The following is a 15023-nucleotide window of genomic DNA, read 5'->3' as shown; positions in this document are numbered from 1 at the left end:
CCATGCCGCCCAAGTGCTGCCTCCACAGAAGTATCATACCGAAAATACCAGACATGACACCCCACTCGTTATAGATGCCATTTAAACATGTTTCCTTGCCTAAACCTCTCAGCACTGAGCGTCAAGCGAGGCAGGCACATGTACTATTTTTAAAGTTATTTTGGGTCTTACACGACCCGGCTTTGATCCCACGTCTCCCGACTTCGAATAGGACGCCCTAACTATCGGGCCACCCAATTCGTCCGCCAACGCATGAGACGATGTCTTTATAGACATATCAGAAGACAGGTTTTAGAGGACGTATGTATATCGGGCCAAAGGATTTGATTTGACTCTAAACTATTCAAATAAACACACAGTTCGTAATCAAAGATTAAAACGAAAAAGTTCATGCAAAATAAAAGCTCCGTTGTATTACACGAGGTGATGTAACGTGACAGCCTCGTAAAGAAATACAGAAGGGTATAATATTGACAAAACAGTTCACACAGTTTGTAATTAAAAGGAAAAAACGAGAAGTTCATGTAAAACAAAAGCCCATCTGTATTGTATGAGGTGATGTAACGTGACAGTGTCTTGAAAAAAACACACGAGCTTATAATATTCGGAAAACAGTTCACAATTGTGTCAAAATAGTAAAGAAAACATTTACACATTAATGACTTGACTTCATGTTAAATATTTAAAGTAAAACAGTTTCTCCTATGATAATAATTCAAAGTCATGTGAAGATAGCGTCATCAATAACCTACGCCTGTGAATTCAGTTTTATAAGTTTGCACAAAAACTTTAGGACAGAGCCTCCCTATACTTGTCCCCGCACCCTTTTATTTCTAGTATTTAACAGTTCTTCTTTGTAGAAACTTGCATAGACCTGCATAAAGAAGGTTTACCTTTGGTGTTCACATACGGATATATGATGATCTTCTACGTTAGATGGATGCAATCTCTGTTTATACTTTGCTGGACCTCGGATCTTACTGATTCTACATGTTGCTGTTTACTATAGGTACATGTGTTCCACAACTCAGAAACATAGTCACACACACAAATCATTAAAAGGAACACAAAAATCGTCTGTAATACGTAGTAAAGAAAATATTATTGAGGCCGTAATTGCCTGCAGAACATACATATTTAAAGCAGTATATCACGCTCGTTTTATATAACACATTTTTTTATATGATCCAATGCGCATTTAAGCATTCTACAACGAAACGGCTGATTTGGAGCTATTTGAGGCATTGCCATTGGTGAACTAATGTTACGACGCGTTCTGGTCATGTCTTAGAACATCAGGAAAAACGAGAAAAAGTTTTAGGCCGATACCCGTGGAATTTGTATACACAAGCCAATAAACAAATGCATCCTATCAAGTCAGCGGTACTAAAACCATCCCATGACTGAATGATTCGCGTGTGAAAAATGATTTCCTACATTTCCTTGGGGTATTTTAATTACGCGTATTCTTATTTATAAACGAACGCGTTACGATGCAGTTTGGTCATGTTTTAGAGGAGAATAAAAAAGCGAAAATTTTCAGGTGAAAATCCAATGCAATTTGTGAATGCAAGCCGCGAAAATCGGTTGAAGCTGGCAGACAAAAGAATACTAAAAAGATTAACAGTACATATACATGTGGGCATAACCCTCTCCATTTAAACGTACTTCTTGAATTACATGTACTTCTGAATCTACACGTACAGCTGATATTATCTGTGCTTCTGGGTTTACATGCTTACATGCAATTACAATAGTTATCACACACCTTCAAGACAACAAAATCAACTGTATGCGATTTGGAGAGACTATGCTTATAGTATAAAATCTAGCCAGTCCTTTCAAAATGAACAAAGAGTCGGGATCTTCATTCGTGATTTCCAGAACTGGATCCTTAGATTCCCAGCGGATGGATATATATAAGTCACAGGCTATGTTGTTTCCACACACCACGGTAAGAACGGGACAGATGATTTCTACACGAAGTTAGCATAGGTGTGGGCTGTCTCCAGATACTTCAGAGCAACTTGATGCAGGAACTGGAACTGATTCTGTAAATTTAGGAAAAAATATAGGGAATATATTATTTGCACTGAAGGGATACAGGGTTTGCACCGTAAAGTTATCTTACATAATGTGGTGTACCGGACAAACTCTGCATATCATGTAATCAACAACTCAACAGATGAACTGGGGTCAAGTATACAAATCTTAGCTTAACTAATCAATATCAAAGTCTTTTACGTTTGTAGATACTGGACTACATGTACGTTCTTTAAACTTCGTAATTATGTCCGTAAGCGAGGTGTGTTGTGAATTTCCAGCGTAAATAGTGGATATATCTCTGCTTACAAAATTAAATATATGGGCTATTCTTCTTCGAAAATATTAATATTGACTGTCTTTATTCAGCTAGCATTATGACAATTGTGTGAACTACAAACAGTTATGTACTGAGAGTAGCACTAGAACAGCCACGACACAGTGATAGATGACAAAAGTTAACACGTGACCGGTGAAATACATCCTCTCTTAGTAGTAAGATCTTTATATTAATCATGGACTTACTCTACCTTTTATACTTAAATAGTAGCAACTTAGACACCCTTTGGCCTGAGAGTGTAATTATTAATAGCAAAAACGTTTTACATGTACATACAAATGTAGCAAAGACATATATGTCTAGAATTACTCAAAATGCCGTGATGTCATTTTCCAAAAAACTAGAGATTTACACCGCCATATGCGTGAAAATTTAGAATACAACTTATTAGCAAACAAATATAAGGGAGAGAGGTCGCATGTAATTTCGTAAGAATTGGTCTAGCAAAGACGTTGCACATATACACACATATCGACAATTTGACTATAGCCAGATACTGTGTGTTATTTACCAGATCTGTGATGATTTGTGGCCTGTTGGCCCTCATCTGTTTCACCGTGTGGATGATGTTCACTTCCTCGTCCATCTTCAGTCTCTCTATCACTGACTTTGCCACACAGTACAGACCACTTTTCGTCACGCCGTCTCTGAATATATAAAAACAATTAGAGCACTACATGATGTGCGACCTTTCTTTGCACCACTCAGTGGCCACATTACTTGAATATACACGACATAACGCACTGTCATTCTGGTACCATGTATATATGAGGAATCACTGGATATATTGAACACATTAAGAAGGACGATTTGTCATCCATTTGCATTATGCCACACTGTCGCATATATACACAGAAGCTCTCAGCACACAGAGTAAAACTTCAAAGGAGTAACCACATACTAAGATTGCAACTGCACCTACAATGCTTACCTACAATGTACCAAAACTGGTGCGTTGCCTGTCTTTTGTTGCCACTGCGTCGCCTCTTCTATGACGGACAGCAGTGAGGCTATCGAGCTGGGGGCTGGATCCCCGGTCCAAAAGTTACACCGGAACTGCTTGATAGGGTGCATTACTTTCTGCAAGCACACATAAGAAGAATATTATGTTTTCAAAGACTTGAAACACAGCAAAACTATTCACTGTGTAAAACACACACACACAGTGTAGAATGCTAAAATCATTGTGTGAACGTATCCAGATGGCACAAATATGACAAACTTTTACAAACAAATGTCGAGATCAACGCATTGTTTGAGGATTTATGTTCCTGCATGAGCTGCCTTCTCCATGAATACTTCTAAACATAAAACATTGCCTCCACCTGATCGGATTTGGTTGACAACTTCCATTGTCCCATGTCGCCATGACAGTACCTAAGGGTAATATTGTCTTAATATTGCAGGTCCTAGGAATTCTTACCGTATCCTTGTGAGACAAATGGTACGTCCACACCGAAAAGCCCTCGCACTCTTGTTTGTCCTTGACTTTCACCACAAATGGGTCAAAATGTTTTCCTTCCAATGGCCAGTATATCCCAAGGTCCTAGATACAAGGTGAGATTTAACATTTCATCATTAACCGTGTAGTCATTTATAGCTACATTGGCGCTGTTGTTTTTCTTTGGGGTCCCTAATAGCAGGATGCCACCGCAGCCCAATGACCCAGGAGACTGTCACCAATGTGGTCGCTCTGAGTTCCAGTTCATTCTGGCTTCCTTTCCGGCCGTACGTTTCCACTCATAATTATTTTGATCGCCGTCGTATGAGTGAATTATTCTTGATTCAGGGGTAAAACACCAATCAAATAAATAAATAAATTTGTTTGCCCCTTTTTCACAAGCCCAACATCTGCATTCTACATTATCAAACGTATCAGTGTGCTTTTTAATTTGATTGTCTGCAAGCAACCTGTGGATGGTCGTGGATTTCCCTTGGGCTCTGCCCTGTTTCCTCCCACCATAATGCTGGCTGCCGTCGTATAAGTGAAATATTCTTCAGTACGGCGTAAAACACAAATCAAAAAAAAATAAATAAATAAATATAATTTGAAAAAATCAATTTCTGTATATTTGTGGGTGCCATTATTAAACCTGACACAGTCTGTAGACTTTTCTGTTTGAATGATTAAAAACATAAACCACCCGCATGACGTTCTGGGATTTGTGTAAGGACAATGGCGATAATCATTGTATAAAAGCAGTCACATGTGAACTGAGCACAACTTTAGTATTCACTTTTGAGTAACACAAAAACGGTGGATTGCATATTGCAATTCGGTCTTTTACAAGGCTTACCTTATCATCTCGCTCTACCAAGTCTATCGTGACGATGACAGTTATGCCGTGGTCGTACACCAGGCGCCAGAAATCCAGAACTGTGCCTGGCAGAGGAGTCTGAGTGATAATTAGACCCCTCTTCGATTTGAACGTCTGTAATGCAGATTCGAAGATGTATAGTTCGTAAAGTCAAATTATTTTTCCATGAAACATGAAGCCGTGAACATAGAAATGTGGACTGAACAATTTCACTCACAACAGTGTAAGTTAAGTGGCAAAGACGTATTTAAATCCTCTATACAACTGACAAAAAACTGGTATATCAAAAAAGTTATCAGGTATTTGGTGACTGGCAGCAGTACTGTACTTACTGGCAGGTATACAGCGTTGATGTAGTTATTTCCGTCAGGTACAGGAGTTGACAGGTACGGTCTGCATGTGTCCGCTGTAATCATATAAACACACTACACGTATATACTGTTTTGGAAAAGTATACATTTTAAAATTGCTGTCCACAAAATACATCTCATCTGGTGATCTGAATTATTATAATCTAATTATCAAATATGACATACCTGCCAGGATTCTGTCTGATCTGTTTTTGGAGACGTTGTCCGGATGACGTGCCCCGGTGAGAACGGCTTTATCCAGGGGAGCTGTCAGCCTCTGGAGAGACTGTGACAGAAGCAAACTGATCATGATAAATATGCTTAATGTAACTACTAACAAGAGGGAAGCCGACATAAACATGATCTAATGAAACTCAAGGAATTTAATTACTAACAAGAGAAGCCAACTCAAACAAACAGATCAGATGAGACGTAGGAAATGTAACTATCAACAACTCTAAGGAAAACCAACTAAAAGAAACAAATCATGAAACGTGACGAATATAACTACCGGTAAGAGGGAAGGCAACTCGATAAAATAGATCATGTGAAACGTTGAGGATATAGGTAAGAGCAAGAGGGAAGTAAACTCAAACAAGCAGCTCATGAGAAACGTCGGCAATGTTACTACCGGTATGAGGAGTATTTTACTGCATGTCATTAAAGTCACCTATTAAATTAATAATGAAAAATGTAAAAGTGGTCTACTCGATGAGTTTATTTAATTACTATCATTTCTGTAACAAAACGCAAAACACTTAAATCAGGAGTTAAATATTTATCACTGTGTTTAATTTATGGCACGATAAATATGAAAGGGTCGTGCGACATGCAGTCAATTAATGGCGAGGACATCTCATTACACTTTTTGGATGTTGAGAATTGCGCGTCGCTGTGTTAATTTGTGTGCCACTTTCTTTGTTTCGTATCTTGATGGGGCGTGAGATATTCGACTTCTACGATCAAAATGGGGTTTATCCACCTGGAACTGTTCCGCCATCTTGGTCATACCGGTCTCTGGGTCTGGGGTGCACAACTCAGCAAAGACACGAGGGAATTCCACACTACGAACACTTCCACATCCAGGTTTTAACGCTTCTGCCAGCGCTTCGTGAAGGAATTTGTACTGCTCCTAAAGAATTATGTACACAAACAGCCTGATTGGAATAGATTATAACAATTTCATCACACTTATTCTTAACAGAACGCAAGGTAAAAAGGAATATTATTGCCCTTCTCGCGAAAACAGTTTATCATAGAGAAATATGAAAATAAAATAAGATAAAATATGAAACAAGATTCATCTTGAAGACAAATAAAAAATATGAGTAAAAATACTTTCAATTATTTCTTCTGATTTTTGAGAGTGTTGAAAAGTATTCAAATATTTGAAAATTATGGTAGGCATTATGAGCTATACTAACGGTATCTAGGGAGTCTGACGTCACCTTTTTTCCTCATGTTCACCAGAGGGTAGGAATTGTTGAAAACCTTATTGCAGTGATCTTTCACTCATGCGTAAAAGTGAGTTGAATAAACTCCTTGTGACGTTAGAGTTCCTAACCTCTGATATTATGGTTCATAAAGCCCACCTTAGAAGTCAAATGATTGAGCGTCTTTAACTCTTTCCACAAAAATCTAAAGATAAAAAATAAATAAATGTATATTTAGGCATAGTTTTAAGTGGCCCACTTGGTGATGCCTACTTCGGTTTTTAAAAATCTTTTCCTTTAAGCAAAGATGAAACAGACATCAAGGAAAACATGTCTCTTCGATGTTTGCTTAAAGCAGTCAAATAAATCAGACAAGGAGGTGTCCCAATTGGCCAAAGGCTAATTGCGTTGCGATACGAGGCAGTTTAGACCTGTTGACGGACGATGGTTTCGGTATGTAATATCTGTAATATTTACCAGAGTCTGAACCATGTTAACTCGCTGTTCCCGGAGTTGCCTGACACAGGCAGGCACATCCACCACCCCCTCGTCATGAGCCTGGGCGATCAGGTAATCCAGAGCTATGTATGTTCCCGTGCGACCGACACCGGCACTGTATGGAGGCAAAACAGCCTATGACAATACCGTATCCGATGCAGTGCTTTCACTGGTTTTTAATTGTGTATCGGTGGATCGGTAAATACATATGGGCTTACATGTACGTCACCAAAATGCTTTGTTGGTGTTTAGTATATGTTTACCATCTTTGGACTTGATAGGTAATTTTACGGTTGGTGTTCTTAGATAAAACACCTTTAAATGTAGATTATGCGAGTTGAAGGCAAAAATGACAAAAGTTTTAACCTCGATATGTCCTTTTAACTGTAATTTAAAAACTGGTTCACATTATGTAAATAAACGATGCGAAAACGAGTAACCAGTAAAACCAATACTTTGAAGTAAGAAAGTCGACAGTTTGTTTTACCATGGGTAGGTAAAACACTTGGCAAATAGTTAAAGGTTAACTGTATTACCTGCAGTGCACGACAACTGGTCCACTGAATTGCGTCTGACAATTGTTAACTTTATCCCGGAAGTCCAGTAACGCAGTAGCGTGCGCAGGTGCACCGTGATCAGGCCAGGCGGTAAAGTGGAACTGTTTTACAGTTTGACATTCCTGCTTTCTCTGAAAGAAAAAAAGCTGACATTAAGTACAGTAGAATGTATCCGTCAAAACAGACAATCGTATTACAGCCATCAACCATAAAGGACGTTCCAAATCAATAATACAAAGGTCAATTCCCAAACTGACGTGTAACACAAACCACAAAAAAAGCTAAGAAAGGATATAAACTATGAAAATACAGTGCTGCCCGATCCATAGAATCTACTCTACTCTAGGCGTATCACCCACCCATCACATGCGCAATTTGATCGGATGTGACGCGGATCTTAAGCGGATCATACGGCCATAATGTGCGGCCCATGCTCTACTGCTGGGACCATCCTGATCGCATCTCACAATGTTCTTGATTGGCCGGTGCATCTTGTCTCTTATAGACCGTTCTACGTCACTTTTCCTTTGCATATACACCAGTTATAAACATGACACAATGTATCTTTAGTTTGTTTATCTTCGCAGGCATGATGACGAGAATAGGGTTCATTCAAGCCAGTTAAAAGGTAAGCTATTCCAGTGAGGTCAGTGAACCAATTTTACTGTGTTGAGGTATATTTGCAAAAGCTAATTAACATTTTTTCAACACTGTGTCCCAGGTGTGTAATAGGTTAAATTTGAGTAATCCATTGCGGTTGAGAGTGGGATTTTTTTACTTTTACGAATTACGTTGTCCCAGGTAAAACTGTGAGCTGAACTACATATATGTTGGAACACAGCAGAATCATAGCCACTAGATTCTTGTTTTGGTGTTGTTTTAGACGGTTACTTAACAAGAATATGAATTTATATATTGGTGAAACACAGCAGCCACTAAGTACCGTGTTAAACAGCACTGTACAACGGAGTCATATATATACAAAGATAAGCAGTCAGCATGCCATTTATCATGGCATGTTTATCATGCTAAAATATAAGTTGTCGATAATAAAATATGCATTTCAGTTGCGCTTTGATTGCATCTGTTGTATATACAGATGCAATGTATATATATATATATATATATATATATATATATATATATATATATATATATATATATATATATATATATATATATATATATATATATATATATATATATATATATATATATATGTTTGTCTTAGGCTTGCCAGTGGGATGGATCTGTATTTTATACTGTATGTACTTTATTTCGTTACATTTTCCCACAAATATCTTGGCTTTATCTGATGACATCATTACATATTGGTATTGATTCAAAAAGGCACAGGTACTGAGAGGTTAATAGCTGTGTTTATTATGTTAAAATATTGGTTTATACAATCTGTAAAAACATTTGAATATTTTGCCAATTTTTCGTTATACTTGACACCTTGCTGACATCGAAAGATTGACCATGCCGGTATGTCCGTTTGCTTGATCACATTTCTGTTAAACATAATTGTCTGCCATCAGTATGGTGTGCTTGTGTGTACATCACACGTGAGAATGTTTATAGGTAATTTTCCACAGGTCGGTCGTTTTATACTCTGGTCACCCCGGTTTCTTTCACCCCGTGGAAACATGGAAAATCTTAAGAACGTGGAATATCTTGAGTCTGGCGTTAAGCATCAAGGAAATCAAGAGATAAATTGGGACCAGTCCAGTATTAGTGGGAGTACACTGATCGTTTAGGTTTAAATATAATACACACTTTTATGGCTGCAAGGACTTTAAACTGTCAGTTAAAGAACTGTTATATCGACCTGACATGACTACATGAACGTTATAAAAAGGGCGGAAAATCTTTTACCAATTTTCCAGTTGGCGATTTACCAATTCCAGATGTCTCCTGACACTGCATGGGGTTTATTGTTTTTGAAGACATGCTTCATGTAACCGGAAATTCACGCAGGTAAAACTATTAGTGTTAGTCTATTACATTGCATGCCTCCATAAAGCAGGATTCTGCTGGTGGACCTTTTAAAGTACATCCCCAACCCTGAGCGTTCCAAACTGCAGACAGATAGTTTGGTGTCCCTTAAACCGATTCCAGTCATTTAAAATTTAGTCATCAAATATCAGAAAATCTACTCGTCTACAACTGAGCCACGGTTGACCCCGTGACGTCACAGCAGTACATTCAAGGAATGCATCCGAGGCTTCTCTATGTGTACAACACAGATCATAGGAGACAGTCACTTTACTTTTGCAGATGATATCGGGGTTATTCCATGCCCAAGTGTGGCTCGCTACTGCAGTAAAACAGCACAGGATACTATAAAGTCACATACATGGCCTAAAAATGGCACAGATTTACAACGCCAATCGGAAAAGTGGTTCGGATTTTAGAAGTCGTTCAGAAGTTGTTTAGCTACTTGATTGTTTGAAACAGAAGGGTTTGACACGAACTGTCGGGAGATGCTAGCCTTCAGCTGATAATACAACTCTGGTAGTCCGTCTTTCAATCTATTTGTTGTAAAATTATTTCACTAAACTGATTTTCAGTGTGCTAAGTATAGATTATAGATTAAGTCACACGATAGCTTCTGGAAAACCACACTCGTTAGGACTAATGCATGGATTCGTGCATAGTCCCGGCAGGTATTCACGACATGTCATTCACCTCACCAAGGCCCCGCTGTCGAGAAGATTGACAGAGGGCCCAATTTTAATGGTTCTTTTTTAAACTGAGCTAGTTAACATAATAGTTTTTAATGCAGTTCACAGACTAACAGAGCATAAATATTGTGGTTAGGGGACATTTAGTTTGAAAATAAGATTGTTGGGGATCTGTTTGCAGGATTTACGTGAACAACTGGAATAAAACCCTAAACTGTATAGATAGACTAGAGGCCCTCTTTAACCCGTTAAGTGTGACTGTGTGCATAAGTAGTCTTTTTATCTTACCTTAATGTGAATCAGTTGCAGAGTTCTCACGGTGAAATCCGCGTAATTGTCCTCATCCAGTAATGTAACTGTGATCAAACCAAAACTCTTTGATCCTTCATCAGGCCAGTACTGAGAGCACTTGGTCTAAACACAGAAACAGCATATACACCGGCATATTGTCGGTAACATATTTAATCTGTCGATGACCCTCGTGCTCCCATATTATAGATCGCCTTTTAATTGTTTGAGCAGAGTGAACAATGGTAAATTTTCAAAAATCTTCCATAAAGGTCCCAGATACGTACAATATCGAAATAAGTTCGTTTAAAACTGTTTCCGAAAACGTTTGTCACATAACAAAACTACCTTGAAAGGGTTTCATTAAAAGAAAAGACAAAAAGTAATATAACCTCAATTATTTAGGAAGACAGACAAAACAATTCTAACAGGTCATTTTTCGTGACATCCTGGTACAGTTTCTCTATATCAGTCAACTTTTAATTAGGGAGTCTTACGAGACAATGTGCCGTGCTGGAGCAATATGTCAGAATACAAACTGTCGCCCCATTTGTACCCCACGTACATATGGTTAAACGGCTTAACGACGTTGGGGTGATGTAAGCGGAAAGAGATGCGTCCTCAGGTTATAGAAAAATCTCGGGTCTCGTTGGTTAAAACTGACAACTGGGTGGCGCTTGCGATTGTCTTAGTATGCGCAATTTTCTTTACTTTGAACCGAGATATCTCTTTTTCGCAACGTTACAAAGATAACGTTATATTTATGAAGCTTCCTGTAGGATTCTTTATTGACGCAAAACACATTTTTTTTGGTGTTGTCTTTTCTTCTAATTCATTTTCCAGGCTTTTTTCGGTGATGTCAAGGTTCTGCTTCAGTGTTTTACTGACATTGTCTGTGTGCCTTGTAACACAAATGTATACCTTTGTTGTCTCTACTAGGTTCGTCAGCATGATGACCTTCCCAGATTTTTGCTCCCAGATCATGCGCAGAAAATCGTTCAGGATGACGTCATTGGGCCCTGTACAGGAGTCATTCATAAAACGTTTATAAAATACATGACAATGGCGATTTGAACACTTGGGATCTTTTCCGATGATATAAATAAGATTAGAGGGGAATCTAAACACACTGTTTTGGTATTCAATCTTCAGTGCTTTTTGTTTAAATTAGAGTGCGCGTATTGTTTTTTTTTTATTTTAATACAAGTATTTACCATTTGCAATTGAGTATTTATCCTGTGGCGTTGTTTGATGAATCTGGTGAAGACAATTTCCTAATTCTCCCAAAGAGAAATGCTGCACAGGTGGTCCATAGTAATTACACCGGGTCCAGTTGTCCACTTGTGACCTAATGCCATTGTAAATGAGCTTAAGTTGCTTATCCCATGTTATTCAACGATGCGTTTCTGTTCTAGCACCGTATATATTCTAAACAATGATTACAAGTTCAATCAGTTCAAATATATTACTTACCCTGTGAAGCAATGTATTTCTTTGGTTCGTTGTAACCCTGTAAATACGAAAATGAATTAACCATCAGTCTGATTAGCCATAAGAAAACCTTATGTGGAAACACATGTATCCCATATTAATATACATTTGCGTTTAGCTATGCATGCATCATGCTAAATACTTTTGAGACTTCTCCAGAACACTAAAATCAATTCCAGTTAGTCTACCAGATTCAGTTTAAATGCTATAACCCACATTGATATAACAAGCGTTGATGTAGTCCGTGTCCTGGTCATCTGTCACGGACAATAACACCCTGGAATGGTCATCTGGAACACATATAAAATGGAGTATAGATTTAGGACAATACCTGACATTTGCATCTTTAGTTGAAGCCAAGTGACCAAGTATATTACGATGTTGCTATATACCATTCAAATGACTTCATTTGAAACAAATTATACGTCGCTCATATTATCTCTGTTGCCTATCACATCGTAACAAGCAAACAACGAAACAAAAAAACAAAACTCATTTTGGATCCCAATCTCTTATGAAAAGTTTGTTTAAGATATACCACGGCCCTCCGGCACACACTTGGAGACGAATGTCTTCAGTCCGATGCCTGGATACACCCTGCGATAATGGGGTTTTGAGATTGAACTCCTTTGGTGCTAAAGGTAAAATATCCTAATGTATCATGTCAGTTGGCAAATGTGTTAGACGTTAAACCTCCCATGACCTGTCGCGCTGTGTTTTAAAGGCACATACTATAGGGCCTTACTCTTTTCTTCAGGTGCGTCCGATGCTCATGAATGTCCCATTCTTCAATTTTCTCTATCGTTTGTCTCCTCTGAATTTCTTTGTCAGGAACTTCTATGGACTATTTTTGTGTAGTAAATGTAATAAAAATACTTGCCCTAAATTTCTGACAATTCCCATGAGACAGAGCGCTATTTTACCTTTAGTGATGACAAGAGTTCGGACTCGAAACCACCCTATTCTGTGATTCCAGCTAGTTTAGTACACTTTTCCGTCTTCATTTTTTTTGCCCTTACTTGGTTATGATTTTGTGTTGTCATTACTTGTAGAAATGTACACCCTTTGTAACGAAAGTAAATCTCCCTCGCCATTCCTGCTCAACTAACGCCTCCAACCCACTGTTAGGTTAAAGAGGCTCTAACTCAAAGTTTCTACGAACTTGAGCATTTCACCAGTAGGTTGGTCGACAGTGTGATATGGTTTGTTTTGGCAGAATGATTGTTCAACAACATTTGTCTATTGTTTTCAAAGATATCATTTTTAAAGCTGCCGATTTTTTTTATCCTAAAGCAGTTTGGGGAATTGTAAGTCCATGTCTGGTCAGGTTACATACCACGACTAAGGTAAAACACTCACACGCCACAAGACTCCGATAACGGCTTTTCGCTTTGTTGTTGGGTCTGTCCGCTGCAGTGTGTTTTGCCTGCAAGCCCACCAGGAATGTCTGGAAGACATTATAGACATACATAAAAAAGTTGTATATTCCTACATTTATACCTCTTCCTTTTGCATGTTTTCGTTCCTAGCTTTCACTGGATAAAATTCGAAATTTGTTGGGTATAATTCAGAAATTGCTGTATTAAAATAAACAGCAACCGTTGTCACAATGGCGCAGACATCTGGAACGAAGCTTGAAGCAGAACACGGTTGAAGACTAACAGCCTCACAGGGGCGTGGGGAAGCTCTTTCACGTCACAGTAATCTCTTTCACTATCATGTAATCTTGGGGCTATGGTAGAAGAGTGCATAAATGATATTTAAAATCTGTAATTACCTCAAATTCTTTCTTGAATCCTTTTCCGGCATTCCTTCTCACAAAGTAGTCTGGGAACTCCTCGACCGGCACTGTGGAGGGGACGACGTCAGCGTTAACATAAGGATTGACGTCATCCTGTGATTCGTCATCCTGATCATTGCTGTCGTCCTCAAACACTACGGAACGTGAAACGTGTAAAAGTGCACTTGAAATTTGTTTATGGCTTTCTTAACAGTGGTTTTTGAAGTATTACAAATTGGGCGTTCTCATCACAAACACTCGAAGACCCAAAAGAACGTACTCTTTCAATTTTGACCAAGATTTCGTGAAACACCTCTAAATTATTAATTGATCGGTTAAACAATTGCTAAAATCCCATGCTCAAGAAGTGTTCAAATACACCGTGGTGGCCAATTATAGGTGGAGTTGTGTCCGGGTAAACTGACGAACTTATTACTAATTAATCATCATTTGCCGACGAATTTCCCCACTTGGGACTTAAATACTCTCACAATGAATATAGTGGATCATCAAGCATAATAGGCGGAGAAAACATAAAAATCAAATCAAACAGGCTGAAAACTTTATTGCAAATGTGATCTTTAATATATTTTTCGACTTTTTTCTTTCAGGAGAAAAGTCAACTAGAAATCATTTTTGCACGGTGAGTATTTGGGATCTTAGTATACATCGTCTTTGCATAATAATGCTTTAAATATGGATGTAATGCATGTCTAATAAATTTGTGTAAATGCAATTTTGTTGTGTAAACCCAAACATATCCATTTAATCTGAATTATGGTAATATTTATGAACATATTGAATGTATTGACATCATCAAAATTCTGGACGAATACTTGCTAGCTGAAAGTCAATTCTAATGTAAATATATTTATTAAGCATGAGTTACATTCACATTCATGACATTTTACGCAAGGACAATATGTGCCAAGAGGTCCAAAATACCCACAATACAAAAATGATTTTCAAGTGTCTTTTTCTCTTTAAGGAAAAATAGAAAACTAAAAAATTAAAAACCATCTTTGCAAATAGATTTCTACATTCTTTCATTAGATTTTGACATGATTTTGCATGTTTTCTTCTCCTTTAATATACGACTGCACAGACGGCTGTGCAAGAACCGTTGACAGCGTATTGCCACCAAGGGCAGCAGGGGAATCTACTTCCCTGTTCACGAGTGTCCTGACCCTGATCCAGCTACCTGACAACCAAACACCTACAGCTAGATTCCTACTGTT

General features: G+C 38.1%; 1 protein-coding gene across 2 annotated transcripts in view; it reads right to left on the bottom strand.

The window, feature by feature from the left end:
- Positions 1-391: 391 nt before the first annotated feature.
- The window catches only part of LOC135469683 (receptor-type tyrosine-protein phosphatase alpha-like), a 38169-nt gene continuing 23537 nt past the window's right edge, over positions 392-15023 (bottom strand). The window contains exons 12-27 of one of the 2 annotated variants that reach the window (XM_064748239.1): positions 13783-13940; positions 13365-13452; positions 12222-12295; positions 11988-12024; positions 11436-11533; positions 10515-10640; positions 7519-7670; positions 6962-7097; positions 6034-6183; positions 5238-5337; positions 5034-5107; positions 4681-4815; positions 3807-3929; positions 3315-3463; positions 2895-3030; positions 392-2051 (exon numbers count right to left, since the gene is read on the bottom strand). In XM_064748239.1, coding sequence (XP_064604309.1) covers positions 1977-2051; positions 2895-3030; positions 3315-3463; positions 3807-3929; positions 4681-4815; positions 5034-5107; positions 5238-5337; positions 6034-6183; positions 6962-7097; positions 7519-7670; positions 10515-10640; positions 11436-11533; positions 11988-12024; positions 12222-12295; positions 13365-13452; positions 13783-13940 — 1811 coding nt within the window. In that variant the 3' untranslated portion in view covers positions 392-1976. Of the gene's footprint in view, positions 2052-2894; positions 3031-3314; positions 3464-3806; positions 3930-4680; positions 4816-5033; positions 5108-5237; positions 5338-5914; positions 6184-6961; positions 7098-7518; positions 7671-10514; positions 10641-11435; positions 11534-11987; positions 12025-12221; positions 12296-13364; positions 13453-13782; positions 13941-15023 lie in introns of those variants that run through there. The other variant, XR_010444347.1, reaches the window with a different exon arrangement.

The sequence above is a fragment of the Liolophura sinensis genome, chromosome 7, assembly GCF_032854445.1.
Source record: "Liolophura sinensis isolate JHLJ2023 chromosome 7, CUHK_Ljap_v2, whole genome shotgun sequence".
Taxonomy (NCBI): Eukaryota; Metazoa; Mollusca; class Polyplacophora; order Chitonida; family Chitonidae; genus Liolophura; species Liolophura sinensis.
Note: the sequence above shows the minus strand (reverse complement) of the source record. Positions and strands in the feature narration are given on the sequence as shown.